The sequence below is a fragment of the Leuciscus leuciscus genome (assembly GCF_965113295.1).
Source record: "Leuciscus leuciscus genome assembly, chromosome: 22".
In the NCBI taxonomy this organism is placed as follows: Eukaryota; Metazoa; Chordata; class Actinopteri; order Cypriniformes; family Leuciscidae; genus Leuciscus; species Leuciscus leuciscus.
Window position 1 is genome coordinate 15,937,057 of NC_138746.1, and position 26,986 is coordinate 15,964,042.

Consider the following 26,986-nt stretch of genomic DNA (forward strand, 5'->3'; position numbering starts at 1 on the left):
TACAGCTCTTTAAAGTGAAAACAATGAGAAGCTGTAATCAGCCAGGAGTTATTAAGTGTTCTTGAAGGCTAGTGCTTTAACCTTTAACGGTCCGGGTCATCTGCCCAACATCAGCAAAAAAAAAATGCTTTCGTGTAATACCTTATAAAGACTCTCCAACACACCTGAAGAGCCATGTTGGTATTAAAGGGACAGTTTACCTAAAAATTCTCACCCTTACATCATTCCAAACCCATATGGCTTTTTTTTTCTTTTTCTTTTTTTTTTTGCCCATACAATCAATGGGATCCAACATTGCATGGAAAGTCAATGGGGTCCAACATTGCATGGACAAAAAACACAGAATGTCTTCTGTCGATTTAACACGTTTATTTAAAAAATAAGGCTTTAAAATGATTTAACGCACACGCCCACAGAGGGGATTCAGAGATTGTGGATCACATTCAGCGGACAGACACAAACAACTATATAATTTTTTGTCTATATTTATGTCAACACACAACAACCAAAATCAAATCACTTGAAGCTTGTGAACAGTTTTGTAGTGGCTGCCTGCAGGTTCTGATAATTCACAAGCTGATAAACTGTGAGAGTCATACTCACAATAGGTACGTTAAACCAAAAAAAAAAAACTTTCAAAAACTCATTTTTTTTATTTATTAAAAATTAGTGATAGGCAGTGGGTTTAATCAGTGACATTATTAATATATTTGCTATCCGGCATCTTCTCGTCACCCCCTCAACCTGCTTCCCTTAGTGTTCATACAAAAGGCAAAAAAACGTATGACATAGTCCCGTTTTCTCCCTGAACAATGATGTGAGTTAGTATGGCAATTTTCGATGCAGCATGAATGACCTACAATGGTGACATTTTTGACAATCACGACAGAAAATCAAAACACTGCCTTAACTTCTCTAGCAGAAATGCAGGTCGATCCTCCTAATATGGCGGCTAGACAAGACTGTTACCCAGAACTCAACGCGGCGTGACATCAGCTTCACATTCATTATAGCACACTGCAAATGTGATAGTGTGAAATAGTGCAAGTGTGAAATAGTGCAAATGTGATATTGATTTTAAACAAAAGTTCAATTAATAAGAAATTATTATTGTATTTTAAACACAATATTGTCTGTTTTTGCTCAATTTTGCCAACGAAAATATTACCTGTAAAGCCAGAGCAGAACTGTGTCTCCACAGTGGTTTCATTTCTGAATGAATCTGCGTTTTGGGCGAATCTATCAGGTGATCCAATGAATCAATGGTCCATTTAAAAAGAGAGCCATTTACTAATCAGCCGTTTGAACGAATCGAATGAATGAATGACTCAATAACTTATTCATTTAGACATTTACTGCCACCTATTGGCAGTTTTAGTTTCTTATTTATTATATCATTTCTTTTTTTTCTTTTTTCATGTTTTGGGGATAGTTTGCCCAAAATTTTCTCACCCTCATGTAGTTTTAAACCTGTATGACTTACTTTCTTTTGCGGGACATAAAAGAAGATATTTTGTAGAATGTTGGCTAACCAAACTGTTTTGGTCTGTAAAAATATCTAAATACCTATTCAGATGCAGCCTTTGAAAAAAAAAAAATCAGGCAGCCTAAAAGTTTATGTGTAATAAATTCTATGTTGAATTAAATTAAATATTTCTTTCTTTCTAAAGCTACTTTTTGTTATGTCTATTTGATACTTTTCTCATTTCCACAATAATGACTTATTAATAAAAAATTATCTTATGGGGGTAATTTCTCTTCCGTGTTTGATGTGTGATTAAATTGCACATTATTTAATTAATTAAATTAAAATATTTTATCGCTTGACAGCCCTGTGTTCCGCATAACAAAAAAAGTATAATAATTCACACAGGTTTGAAACAATGTGGGGGTGAGTAAATGGTGAGAGAATTTATTTTCTATGGGTGAGCTATCCCTTTAAGACGTTATTGTTTTGGGACAATCAAGAAGTCTGCTGTGATTGTTTCCCTCCTGAGGTTGAGGTATTAGATGCATGATCACACGTAAGTGGCAGTGATAAGTGTTTGCGCCATGGTGGTTAGGATTGCATCTCTGAACATGTTCTCAGAGAGGAGCAGTGAAGTCTGGCTCTCATTAACACAGGCAAACGGGCATTCCCTCTGCAGCAGGTGCTAAAAAAATGCCCTAATTGTGTGACGATGAATGGCTTGTGTCAAAAGGGACATGATCTGCTGGATAAGTATGTGTGTGTTTGCGGGTGTATGTGTCATAGTGAACACTTTTCGCTGCATAGCACATTATAGGATGACTTTTTTGGGAATTGAGTGGATGGCTGGGAAAGCTGTTGCTGTTCTGTTCACCACCCAGACTGCTTTTTAGTCCCCAGAAAGTGACTGTATTAACAGAAACATACACTTAGCTAGACTTACAAACATCTCTGTAAATCAGTCCCACACATACAGTAATATGCACCGCAGGGAGACGTGCCTAAGAAAAAAGTAGTTAAGTATTTGTGAAAAATTCATTTTCACATGCACGTCTTCCACCTGGGAAGCTTGGCAGCTGCTCAACTTGTTTAACATCCCACCATATAGATCTTTATACTTGTAGAGCATAAAAATAATAGTGTAAAACTTGTTTGATGTGAGTGTCGGCTACAGCGAGCTGAAGTCACTTCCGTAAGCCATAAAGGGGTGTGGAGGAAGCATATTTTTGGTCTTGTGTTCCAGATGTTTGTCATCCTCTACATGTCAGAGGAACCTCTGAACAATTTGTCAAATACATATTTTTTGGACATTCAACACTTGAAAGGCATGAGGCAGGTTGTTTTTAGGACAGTTGTGACAGTGGCTTTCATGTTGAGATAATATCCACCGTTCTACATCTGGAGCAAGCTGGGAATGCAATCCCACAATAAAAAAAGACCACAGAATTGTCGGTTTTCCTCCTTTCAATCATCTAAATCATTTTAATCGTTCCAGGTTTGGACACAGCTGACAAAGGCAGAGAAACACAGAGAAACAAACCCTCAGGTTCTGTTGAGATTGACTGTTTTGGGTTCCTGTGAGCTAGGAATTGTGTATAAAAAGAAGATTGTTATTTTTTTAAATAAGCTCTTATTTTTCCTACAAATCCTTTTTATACGTTTTTTCTGACCAAATCAAAACCAAGCAGATTTTTTTAAGCTGTACCCTTGTTGTTGTTTTTTACCATGGAGTAGGCATACGCTTTTCAGAAATATGACTAGTATCTATTCTAGTAACTTTGTCTGTCATGTAGTAAAAACATTTTAATCAGAAAATAAGCCCCCAAACATTAACATGTTTCATGGAGGATATTTGAAGCATGTTATCAATTAGAATTGTTTTTTTATAATCAGTTCTCGTACGTTGAGGATCAACCTGTACTACTTTTTGAAAATGGCCCGTGGGCTCTCTTAGACCCCGAACAGCAAATGAGGGTTGAGTTTCACACTGATCTCTCTGTTCTGCAAGTGAAAACAACCCAGTAGTAGATGGAAAACATTATTTCCCCCATATTTGTACTAAACAATCTACCAAATTATCACTTCTTTCCTCTCCTTAATTTAATGATCTGTCCCCATTGTGTGGCCGAGGACATGTCCCCAATGAATATATAGTCTCATTGTAATACTCCCAGTTGTCTTTTTCAAAGTCAGGCTAATAACATGTCTTTATACCCAGCAGGAGCCTTTTCATGTTGTATTTATGAGCTAGCTGCACTTTACATATTCATTCTGCTGGTGTTAAACAATTGCCGGCGGGCTGCCGGGACTCTCTGTCCCTAAAGCTTTTCCAAAGCCACCTACCATTCTGGTTCACAGCTGTGGGACCGAACCCTCTCATCTTTCACGTAGAGCATGAGAACCGGCTAGAAATACGCAATTGGACTTTCTTTATACTTACTCCAATGAATCAAGTGGAATTTGGTTCATACATACCAATACATCAACATGTCTCACCCCACTTCACAGCAGCACTCCACTGGAGAGGCTAAACTTAGTGCAGTGAACCGCCGCGTTGACAGTGCAGACATCAGACGTTTTGCTCATCCCTAGCAGGTCAGAAAGAGACTCTGAAGCGACGTGAGAGTGACATACATAAACACGGGAGAGCGGAGGCCAGGACTTGCTCTATTACACCTTACCCAGTTGCAGAATGAAGCGTGGGAGCTGGGGAGGGGGTGGCGGGGTTACTGTAACAGCACAGCCCTCGACTCTACAGGCCTCGTTCAACACAAACAGGGCATCCCCAGGCTCTGGGAGACAGGCAGGCCAGATAGAAGGCCAGTGATTGATTAGCCTCCCCTGCCAGCACATTGACAGCTCGTGTCGAGGATCCAGTGAGTCCCGTATCAAATGTATCAACTGCTCGCCAAAACAGTTCTTATTTCAGTCGGCCCCCCTCCCGCCCAGTTCCCTCCTCCTTCTTGCCACTGCCAATACATCAACTTTAAACAGTCTCATTCAGTGATGCTTCCAGGTATAATCCACATCTATTTCCTCTCAATTAAGTCTCTTTTTTATTCATTTTATTCATGTAATTAGAGTCGTTTTAATGGTTTGTTTTGATATTACACACTTTGAAAGCAGCCAAATTTTAAGCAGCCTACAAGACTGTCACCATATATATATATATATATATATATATATATATATATATATATATATATATATATATATTTGTGGTGACAACACAGCCCTGTTTCTCTGAGGTGGCCACAAAGTAAGTGGCAGCAAAGATTCTCATTGACCCCTGGTGTCTATTTCTGGGGGCTTTGATAAGGAGTTCTCAGAGTGTTTTGGTTGGGGGTGGAGGTGGCAACGGGAGAAAGCTTTGAGATCCAGAGACAGGGCAGTGAGAGAGAGAAAAGGAGAGAAGGACATGGAGGTCCTGCACGGGGTTATCAGGACGTCAAAATATCTGGGTCCTTCTGTCAGCAGTGCAGGGTGATTAACACATCGACGGCCACGAACGGGAAAGCAGGCAGGCACAGGGGTGAGACCAGGGAGATAACAAGGCTGATTGACATATGAAGGGTGAGAGAGAGAGAGGGAATGCTTGTGGAATGCCGTGTTGTTAGCCCTCCTGTCCTTCCAATGTCTTGAATTTTCCCCCTTTCTAGTGGCATTTCTGATGGTAGGAAACATTCTGATGGTAGGTTTACATAGCTTACATAGTATTATATTTGTATATCATTTTGTGCGACTAGAACAATGTGGATTTCACACATTAATAAAAAAAACCTATATATATATATATATATATATACATATATATATATATATATACATATATATAAATATATATATATATATATATATGTATTTTTATTTATTTATATATATATACAGTATATACATATATAATATTATAAAATATGTAAAATATTTTATACAAAATAATTTTCCTCTATTTACTTTACTACTATTTATTGAGATAAATACTGATAAATAATTACATGGATAAATTATAAAAAATATATTTAAAATAAATTGATAAAGAAAAACTTTTTTGCATTCAATTTTAAAAAACAAATGAAAGAATGGTAAAGCTGTTTAAAGGGGGGGGTGGGGGGAGATGGTATACATTTCATAATATTATTGTTTTTTTTATCAGCTATTTATCTAGATGCATGAGCAAACATACAAACCATTATATGACCCTTATAACTAATCCGGATTAGCAGCTAGATTTAAAAATCTAAAAACAGGACACAAAGGTAGTGAAGCATAAAGTAGCAGTTCTCATTCATCTATGGTCATGTTGACACATTTAACAAGTCCTTGTTGAATTTAACAAGCTCTCTGTTCAGTAGGCAATCCAGCAGCACTTGATCTCCGGCCTCTATGAATGAGCTAGTTAAGCATATCACTTAATTGGGCCTAATGGAACACGCATCATATCCAGCTTTATCACACACAGTATGGCTGCTCAGGAGATAAGAGCTCTTTGGTGATCACTGACTATTTAGTGCCTGTAATCTGCTGTTAGAGACCCCTTACACGCTTTTACTCGTTTATTCAGATCTCATTGTGCTGTATGAACAAGAGTGCAACCAGCTGACTGCTGTAGGGAGTCCACTTAAAGACCATTTGTCACAAAGCACAGCAAATAAAAACAACAGGCTATAATAATAAGTACAATAACAGTCACAGTAGTCATTATTTACTGAATTATACTAGTTAGACATTCTACAGTGTGACTGTTAGTTTGCATGGGAGATTGTATGGTCTTATTTAGATATTCCTGTAAGTAGTGGCTACTCTGTGTTGAGTCATCAGTCAGCTCAAAGCAGGACCTCATATTATTTTAGCGCTTAAGGCAGAGTCCAGTGGATTATTCTGAGCAGGGCCTGCACAGCGTCTAATTGGTTCCCCAGGTTGTCTGTATAGGTAACATCTTGTTTCCATGCTAATGATGCTGTAGTGTGGTTTTACAGCTGCAGAGGGACAGCAGAGGTTACGGGGTCAAGGAAGGCGTGAGGGTGGCAGGGGATCCCCGTGCTTGTGTGAGACTGACCCCAGAACAGCGTATATACACTGGAGGTTTTACAGCCGAAACATTTGGGTTATCTGGTGTTAGTTGCACGTGGTGTTATGTTAACCTGACTTATGACTTGAAATGACATGAGAGAATTTGGCCATTCTCTCATCTGAGCGCACTTTTGCAGACCCAAGCACAGTCGCTTTATGATTATTTCTTTGCTCCAGATGCAAAAGCAGATATATATTTTCATGGCTACTAGATGGACGTATGTCATTGTGGCCACAAATGTGTTCTTTTATCAACCACACTGTGAATTACATACTGCATCCAATGAGCATCAGACGCGCTGAATCGCTCACAAACATACTGCATCCAAATGTGCATATGGACCTAACATACTTTGTATGGAAAAATAATTACGACATCCTTTGAAGAGGACTATATAAACACAAGCACTCTCTACATGCCGTTTTCTCCTTTCAACTCTGCCTTTCCTTAAAATTCCAGCAAGATTTGCACCTTCTCTGCTTTTTCAATCTGTTCATTCTTTGAGTCTGCCCTCATTTTGCTTCCCTCTCTTTCTGTCCTTCTTGCTTAAGGCCAAACTCCGCTGGTTGCTTTCTTTTAGCTTCTTTCTTTTATTTTAGTGGCCTTATCTGGAGTCCTAATCCCCTTGTGTTTCTTTTCGTTTTTGACAGAGACATCTATGGTGTTGTCTTGTGAATATGGGATGACAAGCCAGTTCATTTAAATTTCTCCACTGCAGCCATATGTGCATATAATTTTGTTATCTTGTAAGTATTGTTTCTGAATTTTTAATTGTTGATTTGAATGCTTGTAGACATCGGTACTATCAGGATAGTCACCAATTAGCCAAAAACATACTAATTTTCCTGAATAATTGAATAAATTGAATAAATGTTTTATTTTTAAAAAATAGATTAATATTAATTATATAAATTATTTTTATAGTATTTAACTATTTTAATCATCTTAATAATGTTTGTTTGTATGTATGTATATATATATTAATTGGTGTAATATTGAGATTGCCCCAATCTCATGCTAACATGTAACCAGCAACTTGCAAATACCATTTATATAACCCTCTATTCAAAGGAATCAAACTTTAGAAAAATATATCACCTAGTCAAACAGTCTACACTCCTTTTCTCAGGCAGAGAAAGAACTTTAGCGAGCAAATGTAAAGTAAATGTCATCATTCTGGCATAATTGTTATTTAAAACATTTTGTGTTAGAATTTCCCCCGGTATCCCCTACTGTAGGTATTTTGGCCTCATAAAGCTTTCAAGAATTTCGAAAAGATCTGACACGGTGAGATCCTGGATCTGTTATCGACCTTGGTGTTTATAGTCTTAAGAAAACACGGCAGTATCTCTTCTTGTATCTTGAGGTTTGTGTATTGTGAACGGTCTGTATTTCTCAGCCTTTATCTGTGTATGTTAGACTTTCCAGATATGTGCTGAAGAGTGTGTCAGACAAGACACTATGAGAAGAGGCCTCCAGTGGAAACATGATCCAGCATAAGGGAATCTCTCTCTCACTCTGTCATCCTGGCTGGAGAAGATTGAGAGACGAGTCAGATTCCCTGTGGGCCACTGAAATCTCTTTCTTCTTTGCCCCTGCCTTTTCCCTCTCTTTCTCAATTCTGTAGTAGTCACCCTCGCCCTAACCCTGTCCCCACTTAAAAAGACAAGATTTTTTAATAGCCCAGCAGAACGGCTGTTAAATGCATTGATGTATGACAGGGAGAAAAAGAGAGAGAGGTGGACAAACAGAGGGATGAAGGAACAGAACAATAGAGAGCAGGTAACTAGGGAGAGATTAAATGGGTGTTTAAAAAAAGATAAAGAGTTTAAGATTATTGGATTGTGAAGAGGGATAGTGAGAAAAGAGTAAAAAGCAATAAAGATGTGAAGTGAGATTGCCAGTTGGACGTCTTTTTTGCGTGGGAACACATCCAAATAACAAAAAAGTCATCCGCATTGTCTGACTTCAAATTGGATAAAATATTTAATAAACACACGAGGGAACTTTGTGAATGACAAGCATTCCAGTTCTGCAGAGTTCGTGTGGGCCTGCTTATGTGTTTACAAGACTGTAAATCACGTTTTGCTCAAGATATAGCGGCCGTGCAACAGTTCGAAGACGAGAGAGCCGGGAGGACAATAAATACCATTCTACCGTGTGCTTGTGTTCAGATGTTCTCAAGGACATGTCATTTTTTTCAATGGATAGTCTTACCTTTTGTTGAAGGCAGAGCTGGGGAAAGTTACTTTGAAAAGTAATGTGTTACAATATTGCGTTAGTAATTCGGTTACTCATTTGAGTCTGGAACAACCGGTTGAGTTCCATCAACTTCCAACAGTGACCCTAAAAAACACAGACATAACATTCGGAATTTGTACCGAGTCACCATTGGTGAAAGTCGTTAGAACTCTGTTTACATACGAGTCTTTGACAGTTGTCGTTATAGCTTCGTTTATTATTTTCTGCAACAATGAACAGCCTTGAGCCGTGATGTCCCATTAGAACCTATGAACTGACTCTTTTTTAATGATTCAGACAGATTCACAAAGTAAGCTGTGTGCCAATTCAAAGGCTGCATCCATCAAGATCCTTATCGTTGATGAGGGACCGTAATATTTGTACTAGACTTTTTTGAAAGTTATATTAAACTGTCTGAAAACAAAACAGGGTTCACAAACTGTCTAAATATGTTCATTATGGTCCATTTGTGTATATAATAAAGAGTATAAACTATATATAATCGCATCTTAGTAAGACATTTGAACCTCTTTAAAGTGTTTTTTGTTTTTGTTTTTTTGTTTTACATTTGTATCATTAGATATTTGAGTAAGTTGAAACCCAATACTCATGTTTAAAAGTGCAATTCGGCAATTTGTCTCCGGCGCGCAATCAATTCTGGGGTAGGCAAGGCCGTGAAGGATCCATCTGTTGTATCCTTCATTTCACGGGAAACGAATGATGCATTTGGAGGCCTTCAAATCGGCCTTCAAATGCGCCCTTCGAAGGATGCAGCCTCTGAATTGGGACGCAGCAACAGCCTTAAACTCCCTTCATGAGTTACCGGTTTGAATTCTCAGTCAGTAAGTGAATCGTTCAGAGCAGTTATTGAGTTCACAACTTAAGGCCAATTTATACTTCTGCGTCGGGTTCGCGTAGAAGGTACGGCGTAGCATACGCATTAACGTGTACCATACGTCGTACCCTTCGCCGTACCCTGACGCGCACCTCCTCAAAAATGTAACTACGCGTCGCGGCGACGCGGACCGCAAGATCTGTGATTGGTCGGCTGGATAGCATCGCGTTTCCTCCTACCCATTTCCGGAATGATCTACTGCACTCTGCACCGCCCGCCCGCCATTTTTAAATTCCGAAGATCAGTGAAGAGCCATGGAAATAAACCAAGTGACCGAGAGATTGCTTGAAGAAGTGCGGAAATACAGCCATCTGTATGACTCCTTCAGTCGCCATTGCTCGTAGAAACCTAAACTCAAAATAGCCGCGAGGAATGTAAACACAGTGGAACTGGAACATTAAAACCCACCCGCACCAACTAGCGTTTCGGCGGTGTAACTGCAGAGCAACACAGACATTCGCAGAAGTATAAATGCTCACGACGGCGTCGCCTACGTGCGTACCTACGACGTACACTACGGCGTACACTCGACGCAGAAGTATAAATTGGCCTTTACTCCCTCAGTGAACCGTGTCATTTTCGGTCTGATTTCTGTCCGATTCTAAATTAACTGGAAGACTCTTTTCTTTTTATATATATATATTGGCCATTGTTTATCATAGTGAGGTGCAGTTGTAATGTTGAATTGACTGTAAGGGAAACTTTGGAGTAATATTCGAAATATTACAGAATTATTGTTACAAAACTGACAGAATGCACAAATAAGCAGGATCATTGGTAATTTTCCAACTAAGAAAGTAATTTGGCTACTGAATGTTTAATCTTAGGGCCTAATGGTTCCCTGGTCATTTTTAGTATGCAACCCTGTTCTTGAAATAGTGAAGAAGAATGTGTACAGAAAAAAAAGGTACTAAGGTTTATCCATCTCTCCCTTTCAGCATTCTTTGATGCTGTTTTAATTGACGGATTTTACCAAGAATCCTGTTCGTGGTTGACTGATTCCTGATCCAACAAAACTCTGTAGCTGTCCTCTGGAGTCAAAACCCGGAAAAAGCTACGGAACTGAAAACCCAAACATCATGACCACATTTCCTTTCCGGACATCAGTCTGACAGTCGTCGGCCCCATCGCCGGATCTTACAGGCATACTTGGCAAACCACACAGGCAGGCCACACGGTCATTCTGCATTCAAAACTTACACGGTTCCTTTGTTTTATTGTGTTATGCTGTGGTGGCAGCTTTAACAACGGCAACAAAAACACTGATATAGTCTACACTCAGAGTCAAAATTCTAGTCAAAATGTCTGCTCTACACCCTAATGTTAGGGTCCAATCATATTTCTAACCAGGTTTTTAACCAGACATGCAGAATAAGTGATTAACTGAATCTTCAGACACATTTGTGAATTGAATCAATGAAATATGCAGCACTACCTCATATTGGAGACCTGTGCTGGCCTAAAATACATTTGGAAAAGTGAAAAACTTCCGTCACTCTGTGGCTTTAAACCCACGCAAGGCTCTGCAATGACATTTGCCAGCCAGCCAGGAACAATTTCCCACGCTTTTACCCCTCTTCATCGACAGAAAAAGTAGCCGTCAGCTTTGCCTGAACAGCCTTCCTGAATCCTTGCTCTCCTGCGACAGCGTGTCGTTTTATGTCTAGCTTAAGCCTGCAGTTATGCCGCCGTAAATTTAGCCATTTCAGACATTCAGTCACTTCTCTCAGCTATCGAGCAGCAGTGACCCGCCAGTGCTTTTACAGCCTCTTTGCTATGTGTGTGTGTGTGTGTGTGCTGATCAAGTATTGTAATAGCAGAACAAAATGTAAAAAGCAGTCCGCGAGGAGGGCAGGGGGAATGGATGGTAGATGGAGAACATGAATGTGCTGGGAGCAGGGCAATGCTTGGAACGAGTCCAACGTAACTTTCTCACAAATGGAGGCCAGACACCAGCACAAGGTGTGTGAAAAGTAATGAAATGGTTACATGGGAAGCACAGCTTTATTCTGTGTGGCTACGTTCAAAGCAGCAGAATCAATATGGTTATGAGAGCAGTAAAACCTTGTTCGGTAACTGATGTGACTACCTGTCAAAAACTAATTTTGAGAACAAGTTTGGTTGATGTATGTTTTATAAACAGAACTGCAGTTGACGTCATTAACTGTTTCCATCTACGTTGCAAATGATGAACAATCGGGATATTGCAAAACCAATTTGCAAATAAAACCTTTGTTTCCATCCCATATGTTCTAGAGAATGAGCAGAGCAACTTTTATGTGATGTTAATGGTCTGGTATTTCTTCTCTAAGTGAATTATTCAGTCACATGAGTCACATCACTTTTATTTTAATGCACATCTAGGAATTTATTTGGTAAATGCATTTCCAATATACTTTATGTGCATGTCTTCTTACCAAATATAATTTGTATTAGTTTGGATTTGCCTAATTGTCTTTTGGATCTGAAGAAACAATTATTCAGGTGTGTTCAAACTTTTAATTGGTAGTATTATCATGGATTCCACAAAATGAGAACAACATTGATATTTTCAACATGAAAATGTTTCTTGAGCACCAAATCAGTATATTAGAATTAGTGCCGTCAAATCGATTAATCGCAATGAAATGAGTAATGAGTAATGACTGTTGAAAATTCAGCTTCGCCATCACACAAAAAAAAGGTTGTTTTGATTGTAATAATATTTCACAGTATTACTGTTTTTACTTTTATGTCACTTTTGATCAAATAATCTTGATGAACATAAAAGACAAAAACAAAACAAATAAACTTTAACTTTTAAACAGTAGTGTTTATTGAACATACTTATGACATGAGTGTATTATGCAAAAATACCACATACAGCAGAGAATTTCATCTTGGTAAATCATAAAGTCTAACCCCTAGTTTCATAGACAAGGCTTAAGTCTATAGTCCCAGACTAAAATGCATGTTTGAGCTGTTTTAACTGAAAGCAACTTGCACAGACATATCTTAAAATATGTCAGTGCCGTTGTTTTTGTCTCCAGATGCAAACCAGTAATGTTTTTTTAAGTTTATAAAAGCTACTTAAATGTCCTAATTATTCTAAGGCCTAATCCTGGCTTAATCTAAGCTCTATCTGTGAAACCAGTCTTAAATGTTCAGTATGTGTTCATCTATTACTATCCAGGGCGTAAAATGTGTAACAGCTTTTCTACGGTTGTGATCTGGGAGTCCAGTATGCATGTGTGTGGTGTGCCCAGTGACAACCTAAACCTGTTTTTTGGATGACTGTTGACCTTCACCTCTCTACCAACCCAGGCTCTTAAACGGGGCGTGACGCGGTTCTTTAAGTTACCACCCAGGAACCAATGCTGCCTGCAGCTCAGCCTGGCTGATGGATCTGAGAGTGGCCGCCAACCTGCAATCACCCCAGACACAAGCCCCAGGACCCCACACACCACCCCAAGGTACAGTTCTGTCTCACACACACACAAATCATTTAAAGTGACATGCAAAAAGTCTGTGAAATGCAAATGGTAAGATGTTACTGTATTCGGTCCATGCAGCGGATCAGACCTGATGTGCCTCAATACAAACAGCTGGCACACGATCAGTATGAGTGGGCAGAGTGCTAGATGCTGATACCAAATTGTTCAGCATGTTCGTATGGAATATATATTACTAACATATGTTCAATGAGAAAAAAAAAGTATATCAGTTCAAACACAATGGGACTGTGAAACAACCACAGGCTGTAAGTGTGCAATAAACTGCTGTAGTATCTGCAGGTAGATATTTTCATAAGCAGATGCCAGTAAAATGCCTTCCTCCATATGGATATATATTCAAGAAGGATTTTGTTTAACAAACTCCGTACATGTGGGGGGGATTCCCCAAAAACCTTGATGAATGCACATAGTGGGTCAGAATGATCTTACTGGATTCAGTGGTTTTCTACAAAGAAAATAGAATGATTTCTTAAGGATCGTGTGACACTGAAGACTGGTGTAATGAGGCTGAAAATTCAGCTTTGCCATTTTCAGTTGTAATTTCATAGTTTTTACTGTATTTTTGATCAAATAAATGCAGCCTTGGTAAGCTTAAGAGACTAAAACATTGTTCAAGTTAATGACCCTAAACTTTTGAATAGTATTGTGTATACTTAATATAACTATAATATCTCTGTTCATGGGAGAGTTTTTGTCCAGAAAGTATCACACAAAATGTTTTCCCCTTTTTTGCTGATTTTACATCACTTCCTTTTGGATTTGTTTACTTGTTGTCATCTTTTGGATCAGAAGAAACAATTATTCAGGGGTGTCCAAACTTTTGATCGATAGTGTATTAAGAAAATTAGCCTATCAAGTGAAGAAAGCACTTTTTAAACATTCCGTTGCAAACCATTTGACAGGTTTGCAATCTTATTCAAATAGTTGCACTAATTTTACATTATTCATGATTTGTTATTGCATCAATCATATCACATACTGTATACTTCTCCTCCCTTATCAGCAGGATTGTTGTGGTGGTATGATAAGATAATGAGGCATTGATATATGCCTGGGGGGGGGGGGGGGGGGGGGGTGGCGATTGCGTATATGCGCTTTAACCCACCTTGTGCGGTTCGAGCCCGCCGACACAAATGCAAACATATGTGACGGTCTGTGTCGAATGCGATCACTTTGACATTAGTCTTTGGACATCATTAGCTGGTGTTGGGCCAATTACATTCTTTGCATACTGAACTAATCTGTAGCTCTGCTGTCGAGGTTCCTCACCATTAGTGTGTTTGCTTATCCATTTCCTTCCCTCCCTCCAATTAACATGTCCCTCACTCTGGGTTTGTTCTGCCGGTGTGTGTTGCTGTGACGCCTGTCCATCACCCTGAGTCCCTCTGAAAGAACACTTTAAAAGTGAGAACAATGCTGCCACCTCTCAATCACCGCTGAGTGGTATTGGTACTCAAATGAGTGTTCTTCCCTGGGGTGTGTTTTGTCTTGCTGGGGTTTTTTTGGGCCTGATCTGTGATGAATCTTGACTGTAAGCGGGGCTGTCGCATGTTACCGTGGCGAGGGGTAAGGCGAGACAGGCATCCGGCGTCATCGATGACGCGGTTGAAAGCAAGGCAGATTGACAAGCGCTGGGTTCCAGTACGGGGAGTCTCTCATCCACCACTCTGCCCCTCCTGCGTTCTTCTCTAGGCCCTCTGGAAGAGCCATCAGGCCCCAGAGGCTCCCAGCAGGTTGCCTACTCCCTGCAGCCAGGCACAGGGCCTGCCTGCCCTCCTCTTAACCCCAGGAGCATCGACAGCCATCCCAACCACCGCAGGGGTCCTCTGGCCCAGCCCCCTGCTCTTCTCTCTCTCTCTTCTCTGCTTTTTCTTTCCCTCCTTCTTTGACTTTATATCTTTTTTTTTTCTTCTGTCTTAACTAAAGCTCTGACACTTGTTCTTTGCCTCTCAGACCCCCAGCGCTCTCATTTTCTCTCTCTCTCTTATTCTCTTCTCCCGTAAAGCCACTTGGGATTCTTGCCACTTGATATCACAAATAAGTTCTGGAAAACATAACCTGATCTGGGTTTTCTTGCAAAAAAAAAGTTATTTTTTAAAAGCATGTAAAAGACCAAAAAAATCTAAATAACTTAATTACAAATCCATAAATATAGTTTTTTATTATTATTTTAATTTTGCAATGTAAAATGCAATGTAACAAAATGTTTTAGCACAACCTTAAAGAGACAGTTCACACAAAAATACAAATTCTGCAATCATGTACTCACAATTGTACAGTTTTGGTGTCCATTGACTTCCATTGTATGGACAAAAAAAAAAAAAATTGTCAAAATATCTTTTTAGATTCAACAGAAGGAAGAAAGTCATACAAGTTTGGAACAACATGAGGGTGAGTAAATTATGCATTTTTTTTCTTTTTCTTTTTTCTTCTTTTTTTTGTGGACTATCCCTTTAAGCTGTATCTATATTTCTTTTTACATATTTTTCTCATTTAAAAAAAAAAATACTTTGGAAATGTACAAGTAACAATGACAGAAAAAAAATGTGTACAACTGCCATCAAGTCTAAAAAAATTTCAGTTATTCCAGTAATTCCACTCTGGCACCTTGCCCACATCAGACATGGTTGTCAACACTTCAGGAGAGCTATGTGCTTTCCAGGAGTTCCATTCCACCCTCCACATATCTGCCTCTCTCTCTCTCTCTCTTTCTTTTCTCTCTCTTTCTTTACAGATCCAACCCATCAAAAGAGATACATTTTTAAGAGCCAAATCATTTTTTAGAAAGGTTTGGTTATATGAAACTAATCAAAAGTGTAATTTTTTCCAGTGAATATTTAATACAAGAAGATAGCTATCGACCAAATTGTTGGCAGAGGCCTTCCATTAGGGACATTTCAAATTCAATTTAGAATGAATTAGCATCATCCTCTGCTGCTTTAATAGTGATTACTGCATTGAAAAGTCTCAAATGAAATCCATGCTACACTTAAGAGGGATATTATGAGATATTTATTATAGATCCTTCTGCAAAAGTGCATTGTTTTTTCCTTTAGCTCTGTGCTTGTATTTAGGTGTTTTTGAACAAATGTGTGCAGCAGGTTGACAGCAGCTCATCCTCAGATTAGTCATCTTGCAGTTGATTAGGCAATGAGCAACAGACAGTTAGACACGAAGTTAACCAGGAGCCCAGCTCTGCCTCAGGCCATGCTGAAGTACTCAGCCATGGAATGAGATGGTTGACTTTTCAATGCTCCATTAATATCGGTCCACTTAAACACCAAGCCTAATGTATACAAAAAAGAAAGAAAGAAAACATGTCATGTCCCAAGACACCAGAAGAAAGCACAAGGAATTGTCTCCATTAAAAGCAGATATACGAGTCTTACTGCACAGATCAATCGCTCATCTCATTTCCACAAATTAACATGAAAACATAACCACAGAGAATTGTTGATGGGCATAACGGACATACACATATTATATAAGGCTGTATTCTTACTGATAAGACACATTTTAGGCATTAAAAGTGACATAGAGCTTATCAATAAAACGCATCTTTATAGAATAACATTTTGTCTGTGTATTTTCGATGTGTGTAAGATTAATATAAATATAATTATTTGTATTTGGGAGAGCAGGGTGTTGTAAAAATCTGTAGCTCAAAATTTCATATAGGCCTAATCCCTTATTTGTCTGCTACAAATTAAAGAGTCAAATAAAACTGGAAACAAATATAGAAATACATCAAAAGTAGACTAACAACCCTAAAACGTAACAAACAGCATGTGTGAATGTTAGTTCACAATTGTTACTCCCTGGTCGAACTTAACCAATTTATAAAATATATAATAAAGTGTAGCCTATCTTACACCTGCAAAAGTTTTGAGTGGCGCCCTCCTGTGGTACAAAATACTGTTGCACTGGATATTTCACAGCTCATATTCCTCAAATTAGTGCTTAGTGGAGAGTTTTGCAAAAGTCAGTTTAGTATTCACATAAAGAGAGTGTGTTTGTGGTGCAGCGCACACAAAAAAATTACAAATACGAGCACTCTAATATCATGCCATTTGTCGGTAGCATTTAATTAATTGTTGATTAAATAAGTTTCACTTGTAGTTAGGCTATTCATCCTTTCATCTTCAACATTTCTTTTGACGGGCGTGGGCTATAAGGTAGCCTATTTAACCATTTAAAAACCTGCGAATAAGGGGCGACCTCTTTTGAGTGATGGTGGGCCATCAGAATTTACTCTGATGTAGGTTTTTGAAAAGTAACATAATGGAGGGTGGGGTTGACTTATTTTGACGTTTAATTAGTCCAGATTAGAAATAGATTGATCGGCTTAATCTTTTTCTTTGCTTGACTAAATGCCCTTTCTGTACATTGTTCGCACTTCTCAAATTGACAGACGTTTTTTAAAGCATTTTAAGAAGAAATAGTTAACATTAAATACATTTCAACTAAGTTGTGACTTAGTAGTGTGCGTGATTTAGTAGCAATCAAGTATAACATGAAATAACATAGGCCTATCAGAGGCGTACCATTAAACGACAGATTCTTATACAGACTTTTATGTGAGTTTAAAGAGCATTGTCAGAGCATGACAAGAAATGGGACACTTCACACCTGTGTTATCCTTCTGATGTTTTAAGGATTCTTCTTTTGAGAAAAAAAAAACGCTAATCGTCTGTAATCCTTTTAATATGTCTCACACTTTCTTTTTGCAATACACAAGTCAGCAGCAAACCAGTTCTGCAGTCTGCATTGCACAATAGCCTCGGTTTCAGTTTTGAAATCAGAATTAACAAATTTGATCTAGCCTATATGTGATGCTTGATTATTGAAGATTTTAATGATAATTTCTATTTTTATTTATTTAATTAGGTCTATTTTTTTATGTCCTGCGTAAAGTCAAATGCTGATTAGCCATAAATAACCTTCCATTTGATTACTCGCCAAATATATGAATGTCCTCTAAACTCCTCCGAGTGCTTATGGACTCAGGTAAAGGCATATTTAAAAATGGTTCGGGGTGGGGGTTTGGGTGAGACCCCCCTGCTTTTGTTCTATTGAAAAGGGGGCTTGTTCCTCCAGGACCAACCCTACCATTTTAACCAGGGGTGTCAGCGCAAGCGGGGTTGACATTGGAGACTGACTGGCAATGGTAGAAGAGGAGGGGATAAGAGAGTCCAGCAGAACTGCTTCTTGAAGAAAGCTCATCAGATGCACTGTCCTGCCTCCTCTCACTGACATTCACGCAGGAGTCAGACTGGATCAAACGTCAAAGGATCTATTTCTGCTGCGCTCCTCACCTTCATGGACAGACAGCACGGGACTTCTTGAGTCTGTAGCCTATGATTAGATGCATCAGAATCTCTTTCGCTAAAACTTGAAAAGTAAATCGTTTACATGCTGTGAGTTTTTGCGTTAAGTGCACTTATTTGTTATTCTCGTTCTTATGAAGGAAATCCAATTAGGGCTTTTACTTGTCAGTGGTCTCAGTCTGAAAAAAAATCTGGACCTTTTTTCTGCTTCTGAGCAGCAGATCTCGTAATTTGCCAGTTGATCTGTTCATCATATGTTGCGAGTCACAGTTTGGATACTAGCGCAGGACTTTACACATTTTAACTGGAAAACCTGATAAATAAATAAAAAAAATCTGCAAATTACGCACAATTTCTTCCCGAGGCCCTTCCCGTCCAGCAACATGAGACTCATTCCATCACGATTGAGTTATCTGTAAGTATATTATCTTTTAATATTTGTTTTCACGCATTAACAGCTTTGCTTTCCAAAGACTAATGTAAGATTTGCTCTCTTGCAGATTCCTTCACCTCTTTGCGTTTTGCTACTATGCTCAGGTATGTGCAACATCTTCATGCTTATTTACTGTCATTTTATATCTATGCTTTAAGCTTGTTTTTTAGAAAAACTGTAAAGCATCATTACTCTTTTAAATCGATTCTATTTTGAGACACTGTAATATAGCTACAGAATGCGTCAGCACGCGCTCCTAAATTAAGATTTATATATTTATTTATATATGCCGTTGTTTTGCAAAGACATGCACGTATAGCCGTTAAATTAAAAGGCACTAAAAGTGCGACGGGAGAGGATGTTCTTATCAGATGGGTATCACAGTGGGCGCTGTAACCTGGCAGGTAACACTATACTGGCACATGCGCGTGGGCATGAGCGCGTGACGTATGCCAGCCTCGAGTCAGTGATGAAACATGTCGTAGGGACATTATAACATAAAAAGCTCAATTTATGCGTTCAGGGCAATTTGACTTAAAATGTATGCAATCATACATTTAGCGCACATATTTATCACGTATCGCACCTTGTTTTGTTCTAAATTTAAAAAAGAACAGTCTTGAAAATTATTAGGTTACGGATAGTACATTTTCTCATTTCGATTGCATTATTTTAAATGATTAGCCTAAATGGGGGGGGGGGGGGGGGGGGGTATAATTTATAGGCCAGTATGAACGAATGATGAAGCAATTTGTGCAGGTATTGATTATATGGTATTTAATTTCTGACAGGTAACCATTCAGTCCCCGCCTAATTTTACACAGCATGTGAGTGAGCAAAGTAAGGTGACGGACCGGGTCAGCCGTAGACTAATCCGGACCTACCAGCTTTACAGTCGAACCAGTGGCAAGCACGTGCAAGTTCTGGCCAACAAGAAAATCAACGCCATGGCCGAAGATGGTGACGCTCATGGTAAGAGCATCTTCCTTATTTATCTCATACACAATCATGAATCCATTTGTGGAGTTTTGAGGAATGATTTTAAATACGTTTTTCATGGAAATATTTAGCTTATTCATGAAAAATACTTCACTTCAGTGGTTCTGGTTCCATTTTACTAGCTGTATAGAGTGTTGAGTTCACTGTATGGATCCTTGGAGATAATTATATATATATGAATTATATATATATATACAGTATATATATTATATATGAATACACACACGTTTCATTGTAGGTTCTTATGTTTCAATGTGTCCAAAACCCAATACATAGATACATAGAATTAGAGGATAAAAATGTCTTTGTGAAACCAGGCTGTAAATGTCCCTTTTTGTTCTAACTGGAACTTTATTTGTGCTTCTTTATTTTGTGAATCTTTATAATAAACTGCACTTGAATTGTTGGGCATCTGGTCAGTTGGTGAAGTTAAAAAAGCAGTGGAGCGCAAAAAATGTTAAATGGATTGTAGATTGTTGAAGGTGAGTCTCTAGAGAGACGCACGGGTCTGGAAGAGCCATTAGAACTCATCTTACTTCAACCTTCTGAACATTTCCTGAAGAACGTTCCCCTCCTCTCCCGACCAGCTCAGGATGAAAATATGTCTAGCCGAATTCTGACCCTCGCGTTTTCTTTCTACGGTCATTCGGTCCTGTTGACAGATCTCATAGAGCCTAAATACCCTAAATAACAGTTTTTAAAGATTTCTAGAATCAAATTTTATGATTAACATGTGTCTTTGGTTTTATTAAATAAACGTTTTAAATGACGTATTCTATGAGTTTAATAAGAAAATGTATGTAATGGTTTGAAAATGTCCTCACAAAAATATATTAATGAAACTAAAATAATTTATTTCTGTTACATATTTAATTAGTAATTTCAGTTAAATCAAATCTGTTTTATTTGTAGCCCTCTCTTATGTGGTTTCGCCACATAAAAATCCAATAATTACCAGCTCTGTTGTGGTATTTTTGGAAGGCTGGCTCTAGCCCTGCATGGTTTTGGTGACATCCATGTCACCTGAGCATGTTGTAGAGACAGCAGGGCTGTTAGTTCGGGCCAGTGCCTGGCTCCGGCTCTGGGCTTGTGGTTAGGCTCTTCACCAGCAGGTTATCTGACCCCCTCCATTTGAACCGTAACTCTTTACGATCACTCAGAGTACGGGGGCTGAATCTGAGAATGGCTGCAAGTGCTAATTCTTGGCATGGAGAATATACATCATGGAAAGTCAATGTCCCAGCAAATGCTACTCTGATTTTCTTATAACTGTCATCATACTTTTCCATAATCAAAAAAACGTTAAATTTTTTTTGTACTTTTTCAAAATGGCGCATTTTACTCAAACATTTCACATTTCTTTATTGTGTATTTGTTGGTACGTGGATGACGTGATTACAGATCACATATTGTTTATGTACTTACATAAAAGGTAAAAAGTTGAAAGTCCTTCCAGGAAGTCTTTGGTTCCTTCTAGAAGAATGGAAGTGCACATGTTTTTATCATTCTGCTAGAATTTAAGCTTACATAAATCCTAAAGAGTAGTCCCTCTGGATTTCACATATTTATGCCTGTATGTGTATCTCTATGTGCATACGTGCATGTGTGTTTACTCATGAAATTTTCCTATTTAGACTTTTTAAGTCACATCATCTAATAAAAAATATTCTTTTCTTTTCTTTTTTTACAGCCAAGCTAATAGTGGAGACGGACACATTTGGGAGTCGAGTTCGAATTAAAGGAGCTGAAACAGGCTTCTACATCTGTATGAACAGGAGGGGGAAACTGGTTGGCAAGGTATGAGAAAAATTCATAATATAATAATTTTGTGACTGATCAATGATGGTCAGTTTACATATTGTATTATATACACACACACACACACAGCATATGTTTCAGTCATTTTTCTGTTTGGATTTTTGGTGAATGAAAATGAGAAGAAATCATACCAAGGGAGAGAAAGACCAGATAAATTAGAAATTCAGAAACGCCTCTCATAGTCATGTTGTAGGTTATAGCATTCAATTGCTTGTGGACATCCCTGTTAGTATCATTATCAAGGAGATCGTTCAAACAATCAATCAAACAAAAGTTTTATATTTGTATCTGTTATTGGGCACCAGACGTTTCCTGGTTGCAGTAGGTAAAATCGAGTGTGAAGAATGGGATCTTTCTTCCTTTTTTTAGCTGGCTACTCTTGTTCCAATGTGGATTTGTGCCTTCTCCTTGCTGTGAATGGTAATAAAGTGGGATGGAGGTTCGGCCCCCACCTCCCAGCACCCTGCCAGGTGGACCATCTGCTTGGCACCCCTGATCTTATGCTATCTGACATATTGGCCGCCCAACGACAGCCTGCATGAGAGAGGGTTTTTTTTTTCTGTTGTTGTTTTTTATTGGTTGATATGCAAGTCTTTTTTCGGTTTTGGATTCTAGATTTTTAACAGGCCATTTTGTTAAGAGGCTGGGGAAAGGTTTGGACTAATGGTTTGGCTCCTTACCCCATTTACATTTACTGGCCAGATAATGTTTAAAGATCCTGTTGTTATGAACGTCAAATTATGCAGTGCCTATATTACAGGCAAAATAGTCATCTATACCATATATTATACAGTCTTGAAAATAAACATTCTAAAAGGGAGTTTTAGAACATCTAAAGAACCATTTATGCAATGGAAAGGTTCCATGGATGTGAAAGGTTCTTTATGGAACTTTAGATGCCAGTGTGATCCTTTTATATCTTTTTTAGAGTGTAGCTCATCTATTTTGTCCTGGAGAAAGTAAAATATTACTGTAACGTTCTAGACTCCTTTTATGCCTTTATAATGAACATTAGAAGAACTATTTTTCTCAGAGGAAGAATCCGCACTGGTGTTTACTGAAAGGGGAAAGTCATTGGTTTTTGCTGTCATTTCTCTCTCTTGATCTTGGATCGTAATGACTTCAGCATATGCTGTGTGTGCGTTTGGGGAACCCCTATGTAAACTGGAGCAGACGTTTTCCAAAATACTTTTCGATAAGCCTCATATTTCCCATCAATCAGGAGCTAAAAATTTTGTCTTTGTCTTGTCCTCACAGAGAAACGGTCTGGGGAAAGACTGCATTTTCACAGAGATAGTCCTGGAGAACAACTATACAGCTCTACAGAATGTGAAGTACGAAGGCTGGTACATGGCCTTCACACGCAAAGGCAGACCCCGCAAGGGCTCCAAAACCAGGCAACACCAGCGGGAAGTCCACTTCATGAAGAGGCTGCCCAAGGGACACCAAATCGCAGAGCACAGACCCTTTGATTTCATCAACTACCCTTTCAACAGACGGACTAAACGCACCCGCTACTCAGGAGAGCGTTGAAGAGTGAAGCCGGAGAAAAGGAGAGGACAGAGAGCGAGAGACTTTCTCAAACAATGAACAGACTCCTCTTGTGGACTCCTAAACCATTTTTTTGTACTGAGCAACAATATACCTAACATTTAGTTTTTTAATGAATTTTCAGAAATAACAAAAAATAAGAAAAAAAAAAAACATCTCAAGAAAAAAAGATCTATTTTTGTACCCCTGACTTTTAGTACTGACCTGTGTAAGAGTATAGAAAAGCGAAGCACGGGACGAGTGAGTGCTGACTTTCTAGTTGTGCGTGGACTTCATCTGTCCTTCCGCTCTTGGTTTCATTTGATTTCGATGGTTTTAGAGTAATTTATAACTCTTCGTATTGCTGCTCAAGGGGACTTGAAGGGCCTGAGAGAATGCACTGACAACACAAGGCTGTATTCGGTTACACAGGCAGCCGGGGCACCTCTCGACCACCCAGCGATAAGATACCCAGCTCATCTCTCAGTAACCTCTCTGGTTCTTGATTCTGGAACTCTCTGGAGATAAACACGGTTAAAGCAAACAGAGCTTTAAATGCATATTTAAATGTGGCAGCTACATTTTGATTATCGCAGGTTTCAGACCGTGGTTTAAACTGTAAATTCCAAGGTGTGTAAATGCATTGTACGAACTGTAGGAAAAGCTTTTGTTATTTGTTGCATTTTGTTTGTCTGTTTTTTTATACAAATATAAATATATTTTTATTTGAGGATGTGTAAAATAATTTTAATGATGGAAATATTTATTTAAAAACCTGTAATAAATTTACCTTAGGATACTGACGTCTCTTGCATTTTTGCTTAATGCACTATTCAATTTTTATTTTTAGTGAAAATCCTTATGTCGTTCCCAACCTTCTTTTATTCTGTGAAACACAAAAAAAAGATACTTTGAACTGTTTTTGATCATACAATGAAAATCAATGGGGTCCAAAATCCCACTGGACTCTGGTAATATGTGTGTATGTACCCAAGGAGTCACTAATAACCTTTTCACTGGTGAAAGAAATGCTCTTCCTGATAAGAATAGCAGTACCTCTGCCTTTTGCATTAAAGCTCGAAATATATATAAAATAAAAAAACCTTTTCAATAAATTTTCCACAGAAGAAATAGTCAGAGCATGGACAACAAGAGGATAATATGATACAGAATTTTCTTTTTTTAGGTGAATTATTCCTTTAAATAACACATGAAATATGTGAGTAAAAAGCATCAATTTGAAATTGCCAAAGGGTCTTTTCTAGAAGCGTTCTAGAAGTTTCAATGGCCTCATCCATAGAAAATTAGGCCAGTGCAGTCTTTGTATGAAACAACTTGTCATTATGCAATTGCATCATAATAAATACCACCATTGTTTGCATAACCCTTCTGGTTAGAGACCGGTACAGAGTGAGATGGAGATACTGGGTCTCTCCCCCCAGAATGTTTGGAATGGCACAGCTCAGGTCAACAGCTCAGTAGGACTGTCTCTCCAGGGGGCTACACTGTTTGGTCTCTCCTCTGGTTGAACCGGACACACTACGGCTCCCTGGCCCCGTCTCTTCACCCTCGCTCAGGTGTTTTTGTTTAATCTCAGACCTTTAACTCCCTGTAGCTTAATCTGATTGGAGGGGTATCTGTTATGTCCGAGCAGGGGTGCTCTGTGTTTGCAGACGGGGTTCCAAGGAGCCGAAAGCCAAGATCAGAGGGCAGCATATAGTGAGAAAATGAGAACCGGGATTTGTGGTGTGAGATCACTATCACGTTCTTGTCAGTGATGAGGAAGATTATTAATGACTCCTCTCTGCCTGAGATATGCATTACTGGAGTTATAATGCTATGTAAAATATGATCAGAGAAGAAAAAAAACAGACATTTCCCAATCCCTTTTTAATCAAATTAATTGCATCATAAAATTCTAAACGATTCAGCCAAAAACGGTCCTCTAATTAGTTTTGGCTTGACACATCTCATGCATCACTGAAAAATGTGTAAAGCAGGTACATTAGTGAAGGCTGGCATTGTTTTTATGGTGCAATATGCCATGTGTTCTGCCTCATGTTATGCTAGTAGCTCAGCCGGGGTGCAGAGGTCAAACTCCTAGAAAGGCCAGAGCCACAGAATGTTTCTTTGACTTTCTAGTATGCTGGTTTAGTTCCATTCAGCAACAATGTAATCCAATTCAATGAATGGTAATCAATTAAGGAAAAAAGCTTCTTGACATTTCTAAATAAATTACTTATGAGACAAAGCAGCATTCACTTTTTAAATCTAAAACTGACAAACTAAGAGGACAGGCTGAAGATTATAATGCAAATCTTCATTTGAACTGATTTAAAGTTACTTTTTAATATATATTTGTGGTCCAAGTGTGATTATAATTCATGTTTTTTGACAATGGATATGGAAAACATAAAAAAAATCACACAAGCAAGCAACCATCTTAAATATATACATACATATTCGCCAATGTTACAGGGTGGTTAACATGAAATTTCAATCAGTTTCAACATGTTGTGAGGTGTGATGCTATAATTAATAAAAAAAATGTGTAATATTTATATATATTTTTAATTCATTTATCACACCATAGGACCATTTTAAGTGAAATAGTAAGGGGAAAATTGTAATTAAAAATGATGATTTTTTTTTTTTTAAATGGTGAGTAGTATCTGGATCCTAGTCCACACTCTACCCATTAGATACACTCTTTCTGTTAGATTTCCAAATGTTTATGTTAAATGAAAAAAAGAAAAGTGAATGCACATGTTTGATGTACCCCAAAATACTCCTAATAAAGCACTTAAAAGGGTTTGAGTTGGTAATCAAATAAAAGAACCACCGGAACCACCAATTGACTCCCTGTGTGTTCACATTGATGACGTCTGCAATTGATTAACAGACCTTTAAGATTTGCCATGGTTATTCTGCATTATCAGTCCTCAGTTTCCCCTGAAATTTGTCTCCATGACCATAAAGTTGTAAGAAACCATGGGGATCCAGCAGGTTGTGGGAAAAATCGCACCTTCTGTGCAGCTTGTGATGCCATGCAAATGAAGAGCAATTCCACTGAGAAGAGGGGACGCAAAACTGCTTTCATCCATTTTATTGAGCTGCAACCGTCATCCTTAACCCCTGATAAACAAACAGGGCTACCTTCTTAATTTGCTTAGGGAGCAATTTAGACTTGTACAAGCCCCCCTGCTGAACTGGCAGAATGGCAGGGGTGAGAGAATGGGATGACCCAGACCTCTAAGCTGCCTTTACTTCACATTCTACCTAACCCTGGTCATAAAACCCTTCCTGCAAATTGGAGCTCAATGGAGGAAACATGGGTTGAAATGATGGAGATAAGTCCACCTCAAGTGCTCTTTCTAGCACCAATATAGTGTTCACAATGACTAAGTCATTAAAAGTCTAAATCTGCTGAATAATTTACAGCCTGGTCCACAGGAAAGAGTACTGATCAGTATGGTTTCCTGAAGAAAATATGCATGAGATAAAAAAAAAACAATAGTATTCAAGCGCACAAGCCAACAGCCAATCACAAAGTTATAATTGACATGCAAACACTGTTCAAAGAGAAGATGGGACACGACAGTTTGACTGTTTGTATACGGGACATATGGAAGAATTGTTGACTTTTCCAATTGGAGCTGTAATCTTTTGTTTGCCCATGCATTTCTAAGGCTGATTGTCTGAATGATCTG

The 26,986-nt window shown here is 38.5% G+C and overlaps 1 protein-coding gene and 1 long non-coding RNA gene across 3 annotated transcripts; both read left to right on the forward strand.

Annotated features, from left to right (window-relative positions):
* Positions 1–4,889: 4,889 nt before the first annotated feature.
* LOC309486853 lies at positions 4,890–17,327 on the forward strand. Its single transcript, XR_014201703.1, has 3 exons — positions 4,890–5,041; positions 12,979–13,127; positions 15,515–17,327. It is a non-coding gene; the product is annotated as an uncharacterized lncRNA (long non-coding RNA).
* Positions 17,328–17,537: 210 nt separating this feature from the next.
* fgf8a (fibroblast growth factor 8a) lies at positions 17,538–24,067 on the forward strand. 2 transcript variants are annotated; one of them, XM_082154867.1, is made up of 5 exons: positions 17,538–18,911; positions 18,997–19,033; positions 19,754–19,901; positions 21,619–21,725; positions 23,004–24,067. In XM_082154867.1, the coding sequence occupies exons 1-5, from the start codon at positions 18,880–18,882 to the stop codon at positions 23,277–23,279; spliced, it is 600 nt and encodes a 199-aa protein (XP_082010993.1). In that variant the 5' UTR covers positions 17,538–18,879; the 3' UTR covers positions 23,280–24,067. The 2 variants fall into 2 exon arrangements, with proteins under 2 accessions (XP_082010993.1, XP_082010992.1); XM_082154866.1 differs by having other exon boundaries at positions 17,540–18,911; positions 19,721–19,901.
* Positions 24,068–26,986: the final 2,919 nt, after the last annotated feature.

Excerpts from the sequence above, each read along its gene's own strand:
- fgf8a (XM_082154866.1), top strand. The coding sequence starts at position 18,880 with ATGAGACTCATTCCATCACGATTGAGTTATCT. Across the intron at positions 18,912-18,996 it reads CCATCACGATTGAGTTATCT|ATTCCTTCACCTCTTTGCGT; the intron begins GTAAGTATATTA and ends GCTCTCTTGCAG. Across the intron at positions 21,726-23,003 it reads GGGGGAAACTGGTTGGCAAG|AGAAACGGTCTGGGGAAAGA; the intron begins GTATGAGAAAAA and ends TTGTCCTCACAG.